The sequence below is a fragment of the Podarcis bocagei genome, assembly GCF_964188305.1.
Source record: "Podarcis bocagei genome assembly, chromosome: 2".
NCBI classification, from domain to species: Eukaryota; Metazoa; Chordata; class Lepidosauria; order Squamata; family Lacertidae; genus Podarcis; species Podarcis bocagei.
The window spans coordinates 62,933,223-62,956,812 of NC_138126.1; the positions used below are offsets into that span (position 1 = coordinate 62,933,223).

The following is a 23,590-nucleotide window of genomic DNA, read 5'->3' on the forward strand; positions in this document are numbered from 1 at the left end:
TTATTGTGCCCAGTGCTGAGACCTTATGGTGCAGGGCAGGTAAGAAATCTTATAAATGAAGATACTGGATCTGGGACCTAGTAAATGATGAACAGTTTGGAGAATAACTGTAGCTTAGATTGCTAGGGAGGCGGTGAGGATGGAAAGTTACATTCGGATCCATAAGCGACATTCATTCCTGCCATAGTGAGTCAGCCACAGAAGAAACCACAAGCAGATAGAACCATACCTATAGATACAGATCACTCGCCATAGCACAATGCTGCTCAGACCAGAGAATCTAGCGATTCCTTTGTGTTGGTGAGTCAAGAGAACTACTGGCTGGGGTTCCTGGGATGCAGCCCCATGCTCCTGACTGCCGCCTACAATAGCATTATTATTATTCTTTGCCCAGGAGATAAGATTGCAGGACTCGAAAGAAGTGAAAGATGATGAAATGCAGGCCGCTAAACGGTCTGGCTTTTTCAATTGGGCATTCCGGAATGAACAATACACAAGAGACCTGCCAGATCTAGGCATTGTAATATGAGCTCCAGCCACCAGGGGTCACTGCAACACCAGATGTCTTAAGTTCTAGCACAGATTCTGGTACAGGGGGGGAAAGCCATTGCCCACCCATAAAAAGGCCACACAGGCAGAGCCCGACATGCACAGTGCGGGCAGACAGGCGAGTGTGTGGGCAGAACAGCACAGGGCAGAACTCCACAGTGAGGCCACTCGACTCCCCCCCCCGCCCCCCGACTCCCCAGGGTGTCTAAATAACACAGCCACATACCCATTGTGCTGTGTGGTGCAGACGGACGCAGAGGGAGTGTATGGCACCGATTTCGTCACCAGCCCGGGCTGGGAGTTTGGAGCAGAGCTGACTCCAAAGGGCCGGGCCGTTTTGTTGAGGGCAGAGCTGGGAGTGAAGTTATATTTCGGGCGCTCGGAGGAAGGGAGCGCATCCTGAGCAGAAGACAAAACACACAGACGCCCAAGCTGGCACAGCAGGCAGCATGCAAGTGCACCCCCCCCCCCCCGCTGCCAGGCAACGCCAGAGGCCACCATGCCCCAGGTGGAAGCCAGGCCAGGTTCTGGCCACAAGGGCATCCCTCAAGTCCCAGGGCAATAACCACAGCCAGCCAGCCAGCCAGCCGCATTCCTGCCTGGAAGTAGCCAAGACACAAGCAAACACACCCTGTATGTGCCCAGTTGCCACTGCCAGCTGGCTTTGTTGAGCACCCTATGTGGGCAAATGTGGCCGCTCTAGAACTGACCCCGGGATGAGCCCTGGAGAGCAGGTGAGGCAGTTCAGCGTGGGCACGTGTCGTAGCAAAACTAAACCGTGCATATCCATTTCTACACCCTCCATCTCGTTCCCTGCCTCCTCCAACCACAAGGGAAACTGAGGAGGGATACGCCCAAGCAGAGAGGGAAACTAGAAGACAGCCCTGGCCACAATCTTGGAGAAGCTGTTTCCCTCCACAGCCTGACTGCCTGGAAGTCCCCTACCCCTGCCCAGCACTTCTTTTGTGAGGAAAGGCCTCAGATTCCAGAATAAACATTCATACAGGGTTAGACTATACAGGGAACATGGAGGAGGGCAGCAAATGGCTCTATTTGCTGCTCAAGCCCACTTAAGGCAGGCAGCTCCCGGTTCATCCTCCATCTGACCTCTGATGATCACAAATAAATTCAATACTGTGGTGGCCATTTTGAGTTTCTGGCTTCTGAAGGTTTATGGGTGCAATCAAGAGGGGTTCCACTGAACAGCAAGAAAATAAACTACCATAGATTTGGAGGGCTGGGGAAAAGGCAGCAGTGAGCTCCTTTAGTGCCAGCACACCAAAATTCAGGCTATGGTGCCTGGTTAGCTCCAAGAGTGAGCTGCCAAGGGGGGAAGATTCCACCAAAACCAGGTGTAAAAAGGAAGACGATAGCAATGGATACATACAAAAGTTGCTTGCTTGGAAACTTCAAATAATCAAAATGCCAAGGAGTTGCAAGCTGCACATCACTTATTTGAGGGCATGGTGAATGCAGTAGGAATGTCTGACTTAGAAAAGCCTTCTAAGCACATGGCAGACATAGCCATAGAGTTTGGCCCACAGATGTAGAACAATCGGTGTAGCTCAAACAGACCCCTGGAGAAGAGCTGTGCAGCCTAAAACACATTGGTATTTGTTATTATCCTGAGTTTCAGAATGGATTCTTCACACTCCACTACAGTCTCATTTATTTATTTTGACTTTTACATCAAGCACCTAACTCAAGGAGTGTCAAACAAGCTAAGGCACTTGTGTTTACTAAACTATCCCACAGCTCCCCCTAGACCAGCGACAGAACTGGTGCCCAGCTAGGTCTGTGAGAGAACAGACCCACCATGGAAGAAGCGGAGGAAGACGTACCTTCTGAGGCTTGCCGAGGAGATTCTGGACTCTGCAAGAGAAAAGCTGCCGTTAACGAGAAGAAAGGCACTGCCTGGCAGGGACTCTCCTGGGGCAGCAATAACAGGCAAGAGGGTGGCAGCAGGTGCTTTTGACTTGCAGCAACAGTGCTGCACTTCACAGCAGAGATTGTGCTCAGAGAGCAGGGCCACAGCAACTTGAGGAAAGCAGCCTGCTCCCTTTCACACCATGAGGGAAGATAGTGGTGACAGCTCAGCCATGGAAGATCCAGTGACTGGATTGGTCCTGCCTAGGTTGCCTGGGAGAAAACTTTTCTGGGGCATGGCTAAAAGCCCTCTGTCCTAAGAGCACACCCTTGGCCTCTCTCAGTGTTAATATCCACTCATTCACACACTCACTTAAGCATCACTCCGGCTGGCTGCATAAGGACCCCTGGAGAGTTAGAGAGGCTTTCTTCCACTCTCCAGTGATTCAGATGCAGCCAAGATCACTGTGGGTATAAATATCCTATGAAGCGGTGGAAGTTCACCAAAGTGAAAAGCTAGTTAGCCGACTGCTATGTTTATGAGTTAAGACAGTGCTTCTCAAAGGGCGTGGGATGCCACTTTGGTGCGGCAGGAGAGGATGGAAAGCGTGGCACGAAGATTCAAGGAGAAAGAAACTTTTAAATATTTCAGTGTAGTGTAGTATCTGTCTATATTGCAGAATATGGATAGGCATATTTTCAAAAAGAGCAAGAGCATCAAGTGATACTGAGCATCAAGTTGTGATACAGGATTGCCATTTGAACAGTGTGCTGGAGAGCAGCATTGGCAATACTGCAGTCCCACGACACATTGTTGTGAATAGGGATACAGTGGTACCTCGCAAGACGAATGCCTCGCAAGACAAAAAACTCGCTAGACGAAAGGTTTTTTCGTCCGCGATTTGCCTCGCAAGACGAATTTCCCTATGGGCTTGCTTCGCAAGACGAAAACGTCTTGCGACTTTGTTAAACCGTTTAAACCGTGCTTCGCAAGACGAAAAATTCGCTAGACGGCAAAACTTGCGGAACGAATTAATTTCGTCTTGCGAGGCACCACTGTATTCAACTCTGACAAATGCAAAAGATCAGAAAAGAGAAAGGCTTCTTTGTGTTGAGATGAGAGTTTGTTTGACTCAAGTTAGACCTAATATAAATGAAGCTACCAGCAAAAGCAAGCTCACACCTCTCATTCAGTTTGTATACATGCTTAAAGTACATACGTAAGAGGCTCGTTGATCATTATATTTTGGGAATGATACATGTTATTATGTAGCTGCATTGTTCTATACTTTCTGGATCAAGCACTGCTAGTTGTTTCTCTTTGCTTTCCAATGTATTTCTTATCAATAAAAAAAAATGGTGTGGCGTGAGCAAGTCTTTATTCTGGAAGTGTGACCCAGAGAAAAAAGTTTGAGAACTAGTGAGTTGTTATTCCGAGTGCAAGGAGTATGTCAGCTGTAACCACTTCTCGATCCTATAACGCATGCCATGCTCCTAGTATCTTAACTCACACGGAGAGCCTCTTACCTGCTCAAGCTGAGCGAGAGCTTGTCTCCGCACGCACGGATCTTGTTCTGTGCTTCAATGTGGGTCAAGGAGCTCGTGTTCTCTCCATCAATGCTTAGCACCCAGTCACCTACTCCCACACCTGCTTGGGCTGCCTTGCCCCCGGGGGTGAGCTGCAAGGAGAGGAAGAGGAGGACTCGGTGACACAGAATAGTTACCCACATGAAGAGACAAAGGCAGGAAGCAAGCAATGTGGTTCTCAGCATTACACCATGTCTAGTGGAGCAAGATCTGGAGTAGTGGAATCAGATCCAATCCTGTCTTCCTCTGTTTACCCCATAGCTTCCGCTGAACAAAGTGTGTAAATGTTGCATGCTCCAGAGGTGATAGCACTGTAGAGAACAATGCTCAAAGTGGCTGGAACTGATTTACCGATGGGCCTGAAAGTTGGAAACCAAGATTCAAACCCAGCAGGTAGGGCAACTACAAGGCCACCCTGCTATCTTCCAGTCTAACCTGCCTGCCAGGGATGATGCAAAACTCATAGAGGAAGAGACAGGTACAAATTTATGAATGAGACATATTTCACTGCATAAGACTTTGCTGTCCCATCTCTCCTCCTGCCATTAAAAGGAGATCCCAACTTGCACCAACACCACACATGCTGGCCTCCAAAGAGGCTCCTCATGCCTAACGCATGGTCTTTGACTTTGATCAGCAATGATCAGTGTTAGAAACTCATATATATATAAGCTAGGTGCCAAATTGCTCCTTAAACCAGGGTTACAGTTGTCAAAACGAAATGTCTAGTTGCCATGTAGGGGCCAGGCGGCTCGAAAGTCCTATTTTTCAATACGACCTTTTGGTTCCTGAAATTCATTCTGTTTGCACAAATAAAATATCACGGATACAATTCTACAGGATGTGTTGTGAATGTGTGAAAACAGTAAGATCCAAGGATCCCCAGGCATGCATCTCCAGATGGTGGAGACATCATGTTCGCTTGGTCGCAAGTGGCCTGGAGAATTTCGAACACTGATCAGCATATCATTTTCTGGTAATATAAAGAGGCCTCTGAAACATGCCTTGGCTGCTTCTCCACAAAACCATATAGTTGCACATCTTAAATTGCCAACAATCGTATGCATGATCGGTCTGGCTTCACACTGTCCCATAGCATTCAACCCCCCCCCCCAAAAAAAACAACAACCCACAAGCAAACACAGCCATCCAGGGTGCTGGAGAGGAGGAAACTTGATCCCTGATAAAATTCCTCTCGTAGGTCCTGCAGCCATCCTTAACAAAGCTGGACTAGCTTAAATTTGCCGAGCATCATGACACACCCAAAACCTTTCTAAACCCCAGTTCTTAGTCTTAGTGTTGCATTACTGCCATCACTCACTGAGCTCAGTGGTACATTGATCACATCCCAGGTTTTGCATTGGTTATGTCCACACATTGGGGCATGGATGAGTTTGTGGATGAATGGTGCCAGGCGTGTGTCTGTGTGCTGACGTCTGAGTGCTTTCAATGTTATGTCTCCCAAACCTATGCTGATGTTTCTTACTCGCACAAGTGGGCGGTGCCTGATGGGATCTATTTCTGCTGTGTGTTGTTGTTCCCTCCTCTCTACCTGTGTCTGTCAGTAACCCCGAGTCATTGTCGTGAGCAAAGCGATTCAGAGACATAAATATAAACAATAATCCCCCAGCCCTCTGTGAGGTCTGGAATCCATTCTGGGCATGCATGCAATGGCAAACGGGCACCTTTTTAAAAACGAAAAGAAATATTAATTATCTGTGGAATGGTGTTACAACAAACTTCTGCCAAAGCCAATGCTTCGAGCATGCTTTATAGAAGGACAGATCTGCCAGATTTGCACAAAGTGCAAGTGAAAATATTTTTTATTAAATGGTATGTCATGGCCAGAACCACCAGTAGGTCACTGAAGAGCACCGTACAAGGATAAAGAATGGCTGGCAGGTAGATGTACAGGAACCTCCAATATGTTTCCATTGAGAAAGTGTGCGTGTTTGCAAAGAAAGCAGGGGCCCTGCTTCATCTTCAGATAATAATTTTATTATTCATTCCCGCGCCCATCTGGCTGGGTTTCCCCAGCCACTCTCGCCAATCAAGTAATTGGAAATTGGTCACATCTCTGCATAATCATTGCTGGGAAGATGGCTCATCGCCTACCACCATGGGCACTCCTTTTCAGGCACGAAGCAAATTTCCTTTTTACGTTTGATATAGCAGTTCTGCAAATTTTTTTTGCAGTTTTATTATTATTATTATTTTATGCCCCTTCATTTGAGCTGACAGAAGTAAAATGGGAGTAGAGGGTGTGGTGACAGACAGCAATGAGTGAGATGTAATGACACATGTAAAAATACGCCCCCACACAATGCGCTTCAGTATATCCAGATGTAATTTCATATTGGATATACTTTCATTATCAGATTATCCCCAAGGCTGGAGATATATAATAATGTTACGGTGGAAGGAGCATAATAATAATAGTAACAGCAGTAATTTTATTATTTGTACCCTGCCCATCTGGCTTGTCACTTGAGCGAGGAGGCCATTATGTGGACAATACCAAAAAAATTGAGGCACAAGAAGTTGCAAAACCACATTGAACTCCCATGCAGATGAGCCCACACCTGTGGGCAAGAGGAAGCAAAACTGGAAGAATAATATCTACTCCCAGAAAAAGAAAAAAGCAACTCCCGGGTTAGCTTTACAAATACATTATGGGGGGAAATAGATACCTGCAATACAAAAGCTAGCTCCTAAACAGCATAAAACTAATTCAGTAAGGGGTTAAGAATGAATTTTATGTGCCACGTGGGTGAGGGGAAGAAAAAGCACAGAATGACCAGGCTCCTGTAGCTTTAAGACTTGTAGAGAAGTGGGAATTTCAGGGAGGCGCAGCTTTTCTCACCCATGCATGGCAAGCCGCATCTTGCAGAAATTCCTTCCCTCCTGGCTTGGCGATAGAGGAGCCCTGTCCCGCTTTGCGTCCGGTCACCGTATTTGGATCCACTGCAGAGAAGTTGAGCAACGACTGCACATTTATTGTGCAATAAAAACAAATTATCTGGAAGAGCCCAGGGCCTACGGGAGAGTTTAGACTTGCTGATGAATGCAGCAGACCAGACGGAACAGCCCAAACATAACTTTGCAGTTGCCTGGCTGCTGACCCAAAGTGCACTCCTTGGCCCTTTGAGTTGGAATATGGCAATTCCCACCACGATGCTGTAGCAGCCAGGGAAGCTGCACCTGCCGATACTCTTGTCGTTCAGCTTTTAAAAGCGGGTGGTGAAAAGCCCTGTCTAGCAACACACATTCTCTCCGCCATCCCCTCCACCCTCCAGTGTTTTGGCTTTGTACTTCCCTCCTACTGCTTGTATTGGCGTTCCTCTCATGTTTGCTGCGCTTGTGGACACAGAAGCGCACAGTGCTCCCTGGGCAGGCAAGATTAAAAGTCTGATTGAATGAACCCTGCGCCCAGGTTCTCACCATTAGATTATGGCAGTGAATTAACTTCTACAAAAGGGCACCAAACTGTCAGTCTTAACCCGACTGTCTTCTTATTGCGATACCTGTAATATACACACAACACAGGATGTGGGGGGTTCAGGGATCCCCAAATGAGTAGGCGGGGGTGTTGAAATTCACCCCTGATGATCAGGCAAAAGGAAAAAGAAAAGAAACAACCTGAGTCAAGGCTAAATGAAGTAAGAGAGAGGCACAGCGTTGCAACTGATTGCACCATCTTGCCTGCTGAGCCTTGGGAGAAGAGCATTGCAGTACAAGGAGCCCGTTTTTATTTATTTGAATTATACCACACCCTTCAGCAGTTTCCCAGGGCTGCTTTGCACTAATATGTGGAACAAGAAAGGAAGGGGAGGCTGAGTGGTAGTTAGGAACCCGAGGAAGCTGCCTTGCTGGCACTACCTCAGACTTAACTGGTCTGTCTGGCTCAGTCACTGACTACAGTCACTGACTGGTAGCGGTTCTCCAGAGGTTCAGAGAGGGGACAATGCCCAGCCCTACTCAGAGATGCTGGGGATTAAACCTAGGACAGCATGCACCCTACCAGACAACTACCAGACTTTTAGAAGACATCTGAAGGCAGCCCTGTTTAAGGAAGCTTTTCATGTTTAATAGGTTATTGTATTTTAGTGTTCTGTTGGAAGCCACCCAAAGTGGCCGGGGAAACCCAGCCAGATGGGCAGGGTATAAATAATAAATTATTATTATTATTATTATTATTATCATCATCATCATTATTATTATTATTACTACTACTACTACTACTACCGCTAAGCTACAGCCCTCCACAAGGTTGAGAGTGAAGAGGGGGAATCTGGGACAGTGTGCTCCTAGAATTCCTTTCACATATTGCCCATGCAATTACTGCTGGGCAGGCTCCTGGCATATTAGTTCCCTCTCAGGCATTGCTGAGGGGACTGAGGCCATGCTTTGGGTCCTGCCCCCAGCGTGCGCTTGCTGGTCGCCCTCACCCACCCCACCCCAGGTTGGTGTGGTTATCTGCAGGGAAGAAGCTTCAGGCATGAACGACTGCTTAATGCCACATGCTGTCTACAGATGCCCAGGCACTAACGGGCTTTGAGCAAACACCCACCCACCCCAACCGCCTGCAGGGAATGGCTTCTCTCTTGCACACAAACCCACTTCTGTCTCTGCCCTATTTGGATATGTTTAGTACTAGTTGGAATCTTCTCAGAAACGCTCAGGACTGCTGGACAGTCATAATCTTCCACAAAGCCACACCACTTCAAAACTATTTGGGAGCATCTCAGAAAAAGGGAAAGTTATGAACGATGCTTTGAAGAACGATGTTGCTTGCAGCAACGGCAGGCAGTCATAGGCACTGAAAACTTGACAGAGAGGAAGAAAGGCGCTCCCTTTCCCCAGGGTTGAGAAGCCTCTATGAAAAACTGGAAGTACGGGAGAGGGCCACATTTATTCGTTCAGAAGTAGAGTGTTACCAATGAGTGGTGTGTGTGTTCCCCCTCCACCCATTGGACTGTGCCTTTAAACAACTGCCAGGCAAACCCAGCAGAAACCCAGCAAATAAACCCATCCTCTGCAACAGGCAGAAGTTCATCTGCAGAGTTCCTTTTTGTTGTGCTGCTAAAAAGCACAGGAGCCCTGCCAGGAAAGAAATATGACAACCCTAATTCAAATGTGAACTTCTAGAAGTCTGCAGCACCCAACAAGGCAATCTTACTGAAACCACCCACTCTCATGCCCATGTTATAGTCCAGTGTTTCCCAAACTTGGGTCTCCCATCACCCCTAGCTAGCAGGACCAGTGGTCATGGATGATGGGAACTGAGGTCCAAAAACAGCTGGAGATCCAAGTTTTAGAAACACTGGTATAGTCCATATGCAATCCCACTTGGAAATGGCACACCTCTTCTCCCCCTACCCCAATCGCTGATAAGCAAAGGACACCCAATATACATAGCCTCAGTGTAGACGCAAATGCTTCAAAGGGGTAAGACCATAGGAGGCTGCCTTATACAGACCATGGTCCACCTACCTCAGTATTACCTACACTAAGGGTAGCCAATGTAGTGTCTTGCAGACATTGTTGGGACTCCAACTCCCATCAGCCCCCAGCGGCATCTGCAATGGTCAGGGGTGATAGGAGTTACAGTCCAGCAAGATCCAGATAGCATCACATTGGCTATGGCAATGTGACTGGCCTTAGGCTGACTGGCAGTGGCTCTCCAGGGTGTCAGGCAGGAGTCTCTCCCAGCCCTGAAGAAACCAGGGATTGATCCTGATATGCAATGGGCTGGAAGAGGGCCATGCGATCAAGGCTGCGGCAGGAACGAGCTTTTAGGATCAGCCAAGTAGCTTTTAAAACAGAGGTAGGAATAGGCAGGTGTAACAATCCACACCGTTGGAAGTGCATGGAGAAGGTAGACATGATCCTGCAGCTTGGCCCTTGACCCCTTAACCCTGCGCAACAGCAAGTCTGCACTGAGCCACATTTTTTTGTGCAGGTGATGATGCAAGCTCCAAGTTACTAATAATCATTCTGCTATTAGATAGCATTTTAGATGCCACAGGGCAATTGGTCATCTTAATGAAACAGCTTGTGAAACGTAATAGAAAATGGCACTATTCTTTACTTGGAAAGAAAGGAGAAGGGGGTTGGGGAGAGGAAATGACAAATATGAAACTACCTATGATGAAAGCAGCTAAGACCGAGCCAACCCTTATCTGAGTAACCTCCACACTGCATTAATGCAAATGTTGTTTGGAGCTGGTACATTCAGGAACCTGGGGGGCGGGGGGAAGAGGTATGTATTGGGTGGTCAAATATTTACAAGTTTAAACACAAAGGAGTCTGTAGATAACACAGAAGTCTTTCTAGCCTGCTTTACACAGTACAGAAGAGTGTGAGACTGTATAGGGAAATCCAATTATTCATAAACTTATCATCAGGCCACTCTGAGCAAAATCGTTCATCACGCTGAGATTTCCAAAGTTCAGCCCAAGGGGCACAATTCTGGTCTGCAACTGAACAGAGTTTTAGGGGATTTTCTGCAGATTCATCTTCTGACACAATGCACAAAAGTCTTGCAGCTTGTAGGTTTTGTTTCTGTCACTCAGTTACGGCTGAGAACCAAACTACATGTTACACTCAATGTGCAGCATGCAGCTACATCTTTTGTTTGTTTGTTTTTTACATACACCTATCTATTCCCTCACCCCGAAGAAACAAGCAGCAGTATCACCACCCTCCATATAAGTTCCCTTATCAGTGGACTGGATATTTTGTGATCACGCTGGATGGTTACTTGTGAGTTGCTGTATGCCCTCACAGATCCTCTGGATATGTCTTCCAGATGCAAAGCATGTTGCCTTCCTGCCTACCACTCACGGAGACAATGTCCCCCACAAATGACTTTGATTTCCCAGGCTCTTTCTCAACTCAGCACGATTCAAAAAGGCATTTTCCGGGTCAAACAACCAAAGGAGGATCCACGCTACCAAAGCTTTTCCTCTCCTCATACAGCTGAACACATCTATGCGCATGCAGCTTTCACGACATGAGTCTCCTGCACGTGCTGAATCATCCGATCCCCATTTTAACAAGTTTGCGCTGGAGCTAACTGTGGAATAACTACCCATACACACCCACCATCCAGTTGTGCTTTTGCAAAAGCCCCGTGGCACAGGACCAGCCTGTTCCCAGCGTTACAAAAGCACCGTTCAGCCTCCCATTCCTTTTCTCTATTCGTAAGCCAACTAAGACACTCAGCAAAGAGGGGAAGAGCCACCATGTGCCCCTCACCCCTGCACTGGGCACCAACAGCATGCAGAGCCCCCAAAGGCAAGAGAAACCTGTCCTGCTTCTGGTGAAAGGACCTAGTGTTGAGCTTTGCTGGAGAGAAGCAGGCAGGTTTTGAGGAATCCAAGGAGCCTGTGCTCTTTTCTCCACCGCTCATCCCAAGCCCATCTCTGGACTGGGGGGACGAGGGAGGGAAGGAGGGAAGAGGTGACTGGCTCCAGCATCCCCAAGGGTTTCTCTAGACTTTACTAGAGAGCAGGGCTCTGAAGGAGGGAGCCTGGAGTGAATCAATGCCTTTCCCATAACGCAATCCATGTGTCACACTCACGGCCCCGTCGGAGCTACAAAGCCACAGAAATTCCTCAAGCCTGTATGTCTGCTTAGAGAGTAGATGGGGGCAGGCAAGCAGCCCACCTCTCTCGGCAGGATCACCTCTCCCAGCCATCTCATTCATCTCCCTCTGTCAGCAGACAGAGACATTAGCTCATCAGCAGCAATGCAATACCCACCCTGGGGGCAGTGAGGCATTAATTAACCCAGAGTCTTCCTGTTCCACAAGTCCCAAGCAGAAAGAAGCAGAGGGGGAACGCGGAGCATGATTGCACCGTTTGGCCAAAAGGGAGCTAGTTGTGTCCAAGAAACTCAAGCCGCAATCATGGCTGCCTGTGGGAGGGGTCAGCAGAAGGCTACGATGTGGCTTCCTTAGGGCAGGGTTGATTTTTAAAACAGAAAAACCACTTGCGCCTGTTGAGAGCATGGAGAATTCAACTAATTTTCCAGAACAGGCCTGGATCATGGGCCCAGCCAGGGGTTTTTTGGGGAGGGGGCAGGACTTTTGTTAGTAGGGGCCAGAACCAACGTGATTGGTCAGTTAGTTAAGCATTTCTATTGTTTACTTGATGGGAGGCAGCTGCCCCCCCCCGGCTACACCCATGGGCCTGGTGTCAGCACCATCAGATGCATGCTGAAGCCCATGGATCGGCAGAGGGGAAACCACCAGAGGGGCCAAGGATAAGCGTTGGCTAGCATGCAAAAGGCAGTGGTGCTCTTTCCTCCTCTGCTGCTGTGGGAGGCCCTCCCACTGGGAAATGGAAGACTGTCCCAGGTACAGTGGTACCTTAGGTTACATACGCTTCAGGTTACAGACTCCACTAACCCAGAAATAGTACCTCGGGTTAAGAACTTTGCTTCAGGATGAGCACAGAAATCGTGCTCCGGCAGCGCGGCGGCAGCTGGAGGCCCCATTAGCTAAAGTGGTGCTTCAGGTTAAGAACAGTTTCAGGTTAAGAACGGACCTCCGGAACGAATTAAGTACGTAACCAGAGGTACCACTGTATGCAGGACCCCTTGGGGCAATTCTTCGAGTGGGAAGGGGGCCTCCAGAGGAAGCAGAGTGTGGCTCACATGACCCTTTCGGCCCCACCATCATCACCTTCTCACCCCAAAGATGGTCATTGCTGGACAAGCTCAAGCAGGAGAAGCCAGCCTTTCTGCCCCAAGGAATGCATGGGACAGTGGTTGGTGGGTCAGGGGCCAGCATGCAGCTGGTGAGAAAGGCAAGGGCTCCCCCCAAAAAATTCTTCCATTGCCTCTGCTAAGAAACCAGCAGCCTCTGTCCCTCCCTCAGCTACTACCTAATAGCAACCCTTCCATCAAGTGACCTGAACAGCTTCCATCTCAGCTGGTCATTATAAGAGCAATAGCTGTATGAGAGCTGGTTCTGGAGCCTGCTCCCCACACAGTAACGCTTCCTTCCCATTCCACTCTATTTTAGATTGTACTTCTAAGGGCAGGGACCCTCTGCCTACAGTGCTTTGGGAGCTGAAAACTGCCTTGGCTGTCCAGTATGATAACCTTTGGTCAACAGAGAGAGAGACAGGGGAAGTGCAACCCTCTTGAGTCCCTTTGATCGCCTAGCAGCTTTTGATACCATCAGCCATGGCACTCTTCTAGAGTGGCTGTCCTAGCTGGGAGTGGGTGGTACTGTAGTGGATGCACTAGACCAGTGTCTGGCCTCAGGGGTGGTCTGGATGACTGTGGTGGCTCCCTGACTGTGCAATGCTCTCTCCAGAGTTATGTGTCTGGTGCCATCACCATCAGCCTTTAGGCGCAAGGTGAAGATGTTCACCCAATAATTTTGTGATGATCTGATGTCCATCTTTTAGCTGAATGGAGCAGGATGTGTCCTTTTAGTTTTGCTGTAAGATGAACACTTTTAGTGAATAATTTTTAAAACAAATCATTTTTTATATTTGGTATGTTATCTTTTTATTATTTGGTATTTTAAAGTTTTTTTAAAAAAAAATTGTAAGTCTCTTCGAGATACATTTTTGGAGTAAATGACAAATAAATAAATAATGTTTTAAAACAATAATTGGACAACTGGACACCATGACCAAATGTGTAGGGAGAAGCTGCACCAAGGGCTTTTCTGCCTGCTTGCCTGCCTAACCCCCTAAAGGCTGAAATTGACTTTGTCCAGAACCAAAAAGAAGACACTTGGAATAGAAGTACTATGTGCTCCCACTTCTGATTTATTGGTTTAATGCCAGCTTTCTCAGGGACGCGGGTGGCGCTGTGGGTAAAACCTCAGTGCCTAGGACTTGCCGATCGCATGGTCGGCGGTTCAAATCCCCGCGGCGGGGTGAGCTCCCATCTTTCGGTCCCAGCTCCTGCCCACCTAGCAGTTCGAAAGCACCCCTAAGTGCAAGTAGATAAATAGGTACCGCTTTATAGTGGGAAGGTGGGAGCAGCTTCGTCACGCTGGCCACGTGACCCGGAAGTGTCTCCGGACAGCGCTGGCCCCCGGCCTCTTAAGTGAGATGGGCGCACAACCCTAGAGTCAGACACGACTGGCCCGTACGGGCAGGGGTACCTTTACCTTTTACCTTCTCAGGGACATGGGTGGTGCTGTGGTATAAACCACTGAGCCTAGGGCTTGCCAATTGAAAGGTCGGCGGTTCAAATCCCCACGACGGGGTGAGCTCCTGTTGTTCGGTCCCTGCTCCGGCCAACCTAGCAGTTCGAAAGCACGTCAAAGTGCAAGTAGATAAATAGGTACCGCTCCGGTGGGAAGGTAAACGGCGTTTCTGTGTGCTACTCTGGTTTCGCCAGAAGCGGCTTAGTCATGCTGGCCACATGACCCGGAAGCTGTCTGCGGACAAACGCCGGCTCCCTCGTCCAGTAAAGCAAGATGAGCGCCGGAACCCCAGAGTCATTCGCAACTGGACTTAACTGTCAGGGGTCCTTTACCTTTTTACCAGCTTTCTCTGGGGCAGGGCCAGTTACTCCTGAGGACAGTGCAACCATTTCTCTGGGCAACATCCTCTAGATATTCCCCCCTTAACCATCTGCCTGACTTGAGGATGGTGGCAAATAAACAGTCACGGGTTTAGGTTAAGTCGCTGCACCATAAGGACCAGCCACTTAGGCACATCACTAAAATGTCTCAAGTATCACTCCAGCCAACCTTTCCCTCTTCTTGCCAACTCAGCTAATACATCCTCTTAGTCGTATGAAAGGGCAGAAAACTACTGCATCCGGGGTTAAGAGCATCCAGGGGGATACAGCTTTCAACCATCCCTGCTCACTTGGGATGAAGATCTGCTGGCACTTGGAGGAAGCCCAAGTATTCTTCCAAGTCCAGCTCAACATGAACATAAAAGGAGAGTCTGCGTCTGCTGCTAGATCTCCAGGCAGCTCAGAGGGCTGGCAAACCCTCCTGCAAAGCCCAGCAGCAACTTCTCGCTTCCTTGACACAGGGCTCCGTATGAAAAATCTGGGCTTTGTACCAACACCATGACAGCCCATTGCAAGAGACCTGTGTGAAATACTGAGGACATAATGCTCTAGGAGGGTTGGAAAAGAAGCACCCTAAATGGGTGGAACTTGAAAGGAGCTCTGCCAAGGTGTTCCCCCTGGTGAAGCAGGAGTGGAGCGAATCGTTTGCCCCTAGCAGTACAAATTCGCTGTCAGCAACAAAAGATAAATGACTAAGAAAACCACATGCTGCTATATATGGCTTCCATGTTATAAGGGACATTTATGTAGGAACTTGCAGTGGCCAAATGCTCATGGTGCTAGGGCAACTGCTCCAGGCAGCTCCTGTGTTTTCATTTTTATATGGAAAGAATCCCAGGGACAGAGCCATACACAGGGGGAGAAGTGGAGGAATGTGTGCAACTTTAGGTGGAATGCAAGAGTCCCCCGAGGGATGGAGCAGCCAGATCATAAATTTGTCTGATCTTTCAAATGGGGGGAAATGACAGCTGGAGTCGATGTGCACCAAGATATACCTTCTCCCAACCTGTTCAGTTCACCCCACCAGGCAATTCTGACAGGCCTTGCCCAGCGGGCACAATGCCACCAACTTTATATATGGTGCCAATGTATCCTTTTCCCTGGGAGTCTTTGAGGAAAATGCTTCCCAGGCATAAGGTAGTGGGAAGTCTAGAAATCAGGCCATTCCACTGTTCAGGGTGAAGGAGGTATCTGGCCCGGCATGCAAATGGCTCCCCCTAAGGAGGATGAAATCAGGAAATCAGCCCCTAAGAAAATCAGCCCTGAGTGCTCACTGGAAGGACAGATCATGAAGCTGAGGCTCCAATACTTTGGCCACCTCACGAGAAGAGAAGACTCCCTGGAAAAGACCCTGATATTGGGAAAGATGGAGGGCACAAGGAGAAGGGGACGACAGAGGATGAGGTGGTTGGACAGTGTTCTCAAAGCTACCAGCATGAGTTTGATCAAGCTGCGGGAGGCAGTGGAAGACAGGAGTGCCTGGCGTGCTCTGGTCCATGGGGTCACGAAGAGTCGGACACGACTAAAGAACAACAAGGAGGATGAGAAGCCCAGTCCCCAACCTGCGGCCCTCTGGACATTTTGGACTACAGCTCCCATCATCCCCGGATTGGGACTGATAGGAGTTGGAGTCCAACAACACCCGGGGGCACCAGGTTGGAGAAGGCTGAACAATGCAAGGCCAGGGAAAGGCAAACTGCTATATTCAAACAGAAGGAGGATTTCCTCGTTTCCACACGTACACCGAAACTATTATTGTTTTAAATTTGGTTCACCAATGTAACACTTCATTCCTATTCTTTCTTTCCCCCCCAAAAAAATCCTGCATCTTTAATTTGCTTTTTAACATGGTGGTGACATGACACAAAGAGCACGTCCAGAGATTAGGACAAGTTTCAACAACCCCACAACCCCAAAATCTGAAATCACAGGGGATAAAAAGACAGAGGTCATTCCACAGCAGTTATATGGTCAGAAGGAGAGAACACAACACGTCAGGCTGGGCAGTACAGCTAATCCAGAAATGCACTAGATTTCCATCTTCTGGCACAGTCAAATCCACTCCCTCCTTCCTGCTTCCTTCCTGCCTTATTACACATGAGCAAGTCTAAAAACGACCACCCCTTTGGCGCTGTGTGTGCATTTATCCAGGCTGGGCAGGAAGTTCAGGGCTCTGCAGTTCCCTGGCCCCAGAGGACAGCCAGTCTATTCCCAGCCAGCAAGCTTAGCTGGCCTCCTCCACCCCCATTGCCCACCCCACCAGTACAGAAAAAAAATGAGGGTGGCTGGTCACTGTGGGAACAGGCATTTCTTCCCCACTTCCTGCCTGTGGTGGGGTTTCAGTCCTGGAGCCAACTTGCATCAAAAAGGGTCTGGTTTTCACCAAAGGGGGGAAGCAGTTTCCTTCCGTCAATCTCCACCCCTCTGGCCTTTCCTCTTCCCTCGATTTCAATGACCTTCACATTGGGGCGGCCCACACCTGCTTGCTGCTGCTCAGTTTTAGAAACCTGAGCCAACTCACTCCCAGCAAACATAACCAGCTCTGTTGCTGGGAAGCCACAGACTCCCCCGCTCAGCAATCACAGAGCCACCAGCTCTCAAGCACAGAGAGCTGACAACTTACTTTTGCAAAACAGTTCCGTTGCTTCAAAGTAGTTTGTGTTCTGCAGTCAACACTGCAAGCTGCCTTATTCCGAGTCAGGCCATTGGTCCATCTGGCTCAGTATTGTCTACACTGACTGGCAGCAGCTTTCAAGGGTTCCAATCCAGGCAGGAGTCTTTCCAAACCCAAACTGGAGGTGCTGGGGACTGAACCTGGTCCTGCCACCTTCTGCATGCAAAGGAGGAGCGTTACCATGGAGCTGCAGAGTGGTCAGGAAGGACTTCTTCATGCCCCATGGTGACTAACAAAAGCAGCAAAGATAATGCAATATTGCACGATTTGCGTGATTTTAGACCTGTGGCCTTCCGAACTCCCATCAGCCACAGCCAACATGGCCAATGGTCAGGGATGATGGGAGCTGTAGACCAACAACATCTGGGCAGCTAGAGTCTCACCATCACTGATTTATAATTCTGCTTTTTAAGTGAAGGATTTTGCTCTGAGTACAGAATACACACAGCCCTGCTTTGCAGCAGCTATTATGGAAACCTGCATTTTCTTCTTCTTCATACAGCTGTATTGAAATGAAATGCGAGTGCTCAGATTCTATCCTAGCAAACTGGGGCCTTTGGGAAAACGTCAAAATCCCAACGAAATTACAGCCTTGTACTCAGTTCCCTGGCAAGTTAGCACAAGTGCCTCTGAAGGTACAGCCAAGCTGCAGTACATGGGGGAGACACCCCTCTGGGACCAGCCAATGGGCTTCCTTGGACAATGCTCACCTTGCTCCATCCCTCTTTTAACAGCAAGGAGTGTATTTTTATCCTGTTCTCCATCTGACCTCAGCAGCTCTGCTTGGTTTTCAGAACTCAGCCTTGGGACAGCTGAACCAGCCAGGCATCAATCACTGCACCTGCTCTTTTCTATCACCCATCATGGCCTCATCCTTCCACCACGGCAGGCACCTGAAATGTGTGCCCACTGCAATACCCTCCTCCCTGTCGCTCCTCTCTAGGTGGTCTTCAAAGGAACTTACAAAAGTTAAAGACACAGGCGCTCGGTACAGAAGGAACAGGTCATTTCTGGCTGTAATGGACACAGCTAGGAACCTGAGCAAAGGACTGTCGTTTTCCCCATCAGTCCTCAGCCACCCCACACTGCTCTCGACCTGACAGTTTGTCCTGTCCCAAATATGCAGGAATAATGTGGGTTCCTAAGGCTGTACATGAGCTGGAAGACCACTCTGACACATCCGTTTCCCAATTGCATCACCGCCCCAGATATTTCACCTACTTGCCAGTGTGTGACTCACAGAACATCTTTCTTGTATGCAGAAGTCACAAGTTCACAATGAGCTCAAGGAAGCCTGGCAGCACAGAGCAGTCCCACAGCCCATGAACCGTTAATTCGGAGGCATTGAGCTAATGAGCCAGTAGCTTCCTTCCTAACGCAACTAGCCAACGTTTATTTAATACCCACCCTGCGGCGCTAAAGCTGGACAAGTGTTAAGCTCTCTATTCCTGTTCCACTGCTTCCTCCATCACTTCGATCCAAGGGGGATGTTCCAGATCAGCCTTCCTGATTATTAGACCACAGCTCCCATCAGCCCCAGGCAGCAAGGCCAAGTCAGGAATGATGGGAGCTGTGATTCAGCAACTTCTGGAGGGGCACAGTTTCCCCACCCCAGCTCTGGGTGACCCATTCATGCAAATATGTTCCACATCCTGTTTATTAAGAGGTGCACTGTATGGTATGGGGAAGCCACTCCTGCAGATTATGCCACCAATTTGTTTAACATAGAACCCTGGACAGCAACTAGTTTTGCCAGAGGCCTGCATTGAGCAAGGGGTGCAGTGGGTCAAATGCCCAACCCAAACTCCCTACAGTGGCTTTCTGGCAAGACCCACTGTTGCCGCTGTGCCTCCTCTTCTACACCCCTCCTTTGCTTCTGGGTTCACAATTGCAGGAGCCAAGTATCGTCCCTCAAGGGAACAGATTTGGCACAGAAGCCAAGTGTTGACAATCCTCGTCACACAGCCCAGGCAGTCTTCAGACAACTCTGGAGGAACAGTGAAGCCATTTTATCCCCTGCACCTTCTGAGATTACCAAGTTGCAAGGAATCTAATGTTTTAACAGGAACAAGCATAAAGGAGCTATGAGCTCACATAAGCTCACATTCTTCTAGGTATTCTGCTGTAAACATTTGATCTTCCATTTTTAGGGGATGAAATCAACTATTCTCTAGACCAGGGGGCTGCAACCTTTAAGACAAAAAGAGCCACTTGGACCCATTTCCGAAGAAAAAACAACAACTGGGAGCCGCAAAACCATTGCGACATTTAAAACAAATATATCTCCGGAGCCACGATCTGACAGCGGGCGGGAAGGTGACGTCGGGACGGTGCGTGACTAACGCACGCACCGCCCCCATGCGATGTCACAGCCAGTACAGCGCCCGCCACAGAGAGGAGTGTCGGGGCGCACAATGCGCCTCCTCCCCTTGCTAGTATCCGCCCCGGAGCCGCAGCAAAGATGTAAAAGAGCCACATGCAGCTCCGGAGCCGCGGGTTGCAGACCCCTGCTCTAGATTGTATTAGGAGTTTCCAAAACGCTTATTAGGTACTACCTTTTATTTAGGTCCTACTAAGGGTCAACCCCACTGGCAGTTTTGAAGATGGCAGTCAGATTCAAGGTGTATTCAGCTCTACAAGGTCTGTTACTAATATTTGCACTGGGGGAGGTCCCAATAAATGCAGGATCTGTTTTCGCCCTACTTCCTGTTTATTTTCCATGCAAGACCTTTCATCTCATGAGATAGAAGCATTTGCATCAGACACCCAGACAGACATTTCACACTGCTGTGCTTCCTATTACTCAACAACCCCCCTCCACCACCAGAGCTTCTCTCCTTGCCTCCCCCCCCCCATATATCTCATATAGATTGCAACCATATGCTTCACTGTTTTTTATTTTTGGCATAGCAAATTATTTTAGCAGAAGAGAAACCCTTCTACCCAATTCTCACTATTTTTACAAGCCTCTGCCTTCTTCTCTCACACCTGTCTGCTGACATCTGGCATGCAGCATCAAATCAGGAAGCACTTTTGCAAAAGTTTAGCATTTCTTATTAATGGGAATGCTAAATCCCACATCTCTCAACCAGGAAGAGAAAAGTGCATTGCGTGGTAAAAAAATACCGCCACTCCCCCAAGGTCTGGGACAGTGGAGGACAAAAGCAGTGTTTGAAATTAGCCAGGTTATCAGGTGCATTTTGCACCTGGCTATTAGTGACTTGCAACCAAGTGAAGATGCCTGGGTGCCAGGATGATGCCTGACATCTCCACCACCTGGAGGTGCATGCCTGGAGATCACTGGATCTGTACTGTTTTCACATGCTAATACCACATCCTGCAGAATTCTATCAGTTATATTTTATCTGCACAATCAGAATGACTTTCAGGAACCAAAATGTTTTTTTCTGTGCCACCTGAGCAGGAGTTGTAACCAATGTTGTAGCTAATTGTTGTAGCTTATCTTCACTTATCCTACTGCCCTGTTCACAGTTGTGAAGAATATTCTTACGTTATGAATGGTCTGTGTCCCCATTAAGGAAAAAAGGTGGGAATAGGCCAGTATATATGTGGACTGTCCCTGGATAAAGGGACTTTTCTTCCTTAAGTTCTTAAAGTTCTTAACCTAGCTCAAGGTTGTCATCTGATCTAGCAAAGACGTTTAACTGAGAAAATAAGACTTTAGCCACCTTGCCCCCAAATGGCAATACGACATTCCGTTTTGGCGACTGCAACCTTGGTTTAAGGAGCCATTTTGCACCTGGGCAAAAGAAAAATGAGGTTAAATATGACAGTTAGTGGTGGCTGGAACCTAAAATGCCATCACAACAGCCCAGAACAGCTAAGCTCCAGTTCACTTAGTGGGACAGGGAGCATTGCACAACACTCCCTCTGAAGCTGCTACAGATGCCAGGAGCCTTGCCAAGGGAGGGCCAACAGCCAAACCACAGGAGTACCGGCTGACTGTAGCCACCTGAGCAGAAGCACAATGGCCTAACAAGTGAGACCCTGGCCATCCTTGGCTGTGACAGCCACAGCCAAACGCAGCAAGCCACCTTCCCCAAAGAGCACAGGAAGGAAAGTCTTTCTCAAGGCCTGGCCACAAAGGAGCTCTCATACTTCTTGCAAGAGGGATGGGCTGTGGCATGCTAGCACAGGGGAAAGGAGGGGAAGGGTGCTGCTGCTGCTGCTGCTCTAGCCTCTGGTATGTTTGCGGGAGGCGCTAGCTGGGGTCTCTCTGCAGAGAGGCTCTCCCCTGTCTAGGCAGGGGCTTTGCTAGGGATTGGCCGCAAGCCAGGAGAAACTTTTTTTTTTAAAAAAAAGGGAGAGAGTGAGGGAACAAAAACAGCGGAGGCTGCCTCAGCACAAAGCCCTCCAAGCAGGAAAGCAGAGCGTCCCCAGAGATGGGCTGGGAAGAATAGCTAGGAACAGAGCAGCAGAGAAAGTACAAACAAAACCTCCAGCACACAATAAGGGGGGGGGGGCGGGGAAGAGATGGTGCTGCAAAAGATGTGGAGGACTATAAGCAGCATGTGGGTGGGGAAAGTGCCTGGTTGTGGAGCAATGGAGAGGGGGCTTTCTGGTGCCTTTCTCCAGCCCTCGGGGCTTCTCGTTTATAGAGAAACATTCCGCTTTGCCAAGCGGCTGCAAGCGTCAGCAACAGCAGCAGCGGCTGCACTCAGCATTCCAAGGCTTATAAGGCAAAAGGCGAGCAGAGCAGGAGTCGTCTGCAAGCCATCCAGCATGTGAGCCCCCACTGCCAGTCCAAAGGGGAGCTTTCAGGTCAGGAGTGGCTCTCGTGGGTGAGCAGGGGCTCCTTCAAGCCCAGAAGGAAAGCCTTGGGGTATACCAGTTCCAAGAAGAATGGGGAGCATCAAGAGAGTCCTTATTATCACTACTAAGCGGCAGGGTGTTGCCAATTTCAACAGAAGTAGAATACTTAGTGCTTGGCTACGAGGTGCTCAAGTGCTGGAAGCACTTCACACACATCCTCAGTGCGACCCTGTGAAGTAGGCCCCTATGATTCCTATATTGCAGGTGGGAAGCCCAGGCTCTAATCCAGCCGCAAGCCTTTAAACTGTTCTGTGTGTTTATGGATGTGACGAGATTCGAACCAGTGTCAACCAGAGAGTGGTCCAGCATGACCTTGAGCCTCATTGACAGCACAGGAAAAAGTAGGGCCTGCTTGGCCGTACTCTGCCCTCCACTACCCAGGGCTAAAGGTCAGCTCTTGACGTTCTGGCAGAAGGCATTTAGAAGATGAAACAAACACTGCTGGCATCTCCCGGTGCCTGGGCTAGGAGTGTGGGGTTGAATTTCATTTCTGCTCCAGCAGAGAGTGGGTGGAGATCCCAAGAAGCCACACAGAGGGGAGAGACTGTGTGCCTTATTTCTCATCCTAAAGAAGTCAGCCCCACTTCACCCAAACAGGAGATTCATGAATATGAAAAAAAGAGGGGGGAGGAGCCTAAAGAAAGCATCATCTGGACAGAGAGGTTTGATTGATTAGGTACCAACAGAATCAGCTGCCAACTACAAGTCAAAGCCAGATTGCTGCCCCCTAGAAGCTGGCATTAAGATCGACTAAGTTACACGCCTTGGCATCCCTCTTGGAACAGCCGGAATATCATATTCACATTACCACAAACCCCAAGTTAGCTCCACCCAGCCACAGGCAAGAGCCATTGCCACAGATCCAAAAATAGAGCGCAGGAGCCCCAAGGAGCCCAAGATCAAGTAACAGGCTGAATGCTGAGGACCTTCTCATTACATCATGAGCGCAAAGAAGGCTGGCAGCTCTGGGTGGGGTGGGTGTGGGGAGACCTTTTGCCTTTCCTTTCCTTTGTGATAAAGAGACCAGCACACAACAGAGATGTGAGAGTGCTTGAGCCTAGGAAATGAATGGAAGCAACGGAAGAAATCAACCATGGCTGACCAGCAAGGACTAGCATAGTTCCCTGAGAAAGAGCTTCTTCATGACTTACCCTGGAGATGGAGAGTGGCATGTTGAAGTCCTTGCCACCCTGCAGCCTGAAGCCCCATGGCGCCGGCCCATCCAGCAGTACCTTGTATGAGTCCATGTCACTCATTTCTGGGGAGGAGAAGAGATTATTAGCTTTAAAAGTGATGCAGCAAGGGACAGGAGAGCTGGGAGAGGACAACTGAAGAACAGGAAACATCCGCCTCACACAGTAGAGCCTTGGCTGCCCCAAGTGAGGGCAAAGGGAAGTGCAAGCTCCTTCCCTGGAAGCTGGCACCAAGGCCTAAGCACTGCCCTTCATCCTACCCCAGCCCATCCCTGTCTCCTCCCCACAGCAATGCTCTTCAGCTTTTCCTTTAGGGACAAAGGAAGCAGCC

At 48.9% G+C, this 23,590-nt stretch overlaps 1 protein-coding gene across 4 annotated transcripts in view; it reads right to left on the bottom strand.

The window, feature by feature from the left end:
• PDLIM7 (PDZ and LIM domain 7) overlaps positions 1-23,590 on the bottom strand; it is a 43,244-nt gene that overhangs the window by 14,979 nt on the left and 4,675 nt on the right. For 3 of the 4 annotated variants that reach the window (XM_081185750.1, XM_081185747.1, XM_081185748.1), the window contains exons 2-4: positions 23,218-23,324; positions 3,943-4,094; positions 2,391-2,421 (exon numbers count right to left, since the gene is read on the bottom strand). In XM_081185750.1, coding sequence (XP_081041876.1) covers positions 2,391-2,421; positions 3,943-4,094; positions 23,218-23,322 — 288 coding nt within the window. In that variant the 5' untranslated portion in view covers positions 23,323-23,324. Of the gene's footprint in view, positions 1-775; positions 949-2,390; positions 2,422-3,942; positions 4,095-23,217; positions 23,325-23,590 lie in introns of all 4 variants that reach the window. The other variant, XM_081185749.1, reaches the window with a different exon arrangement.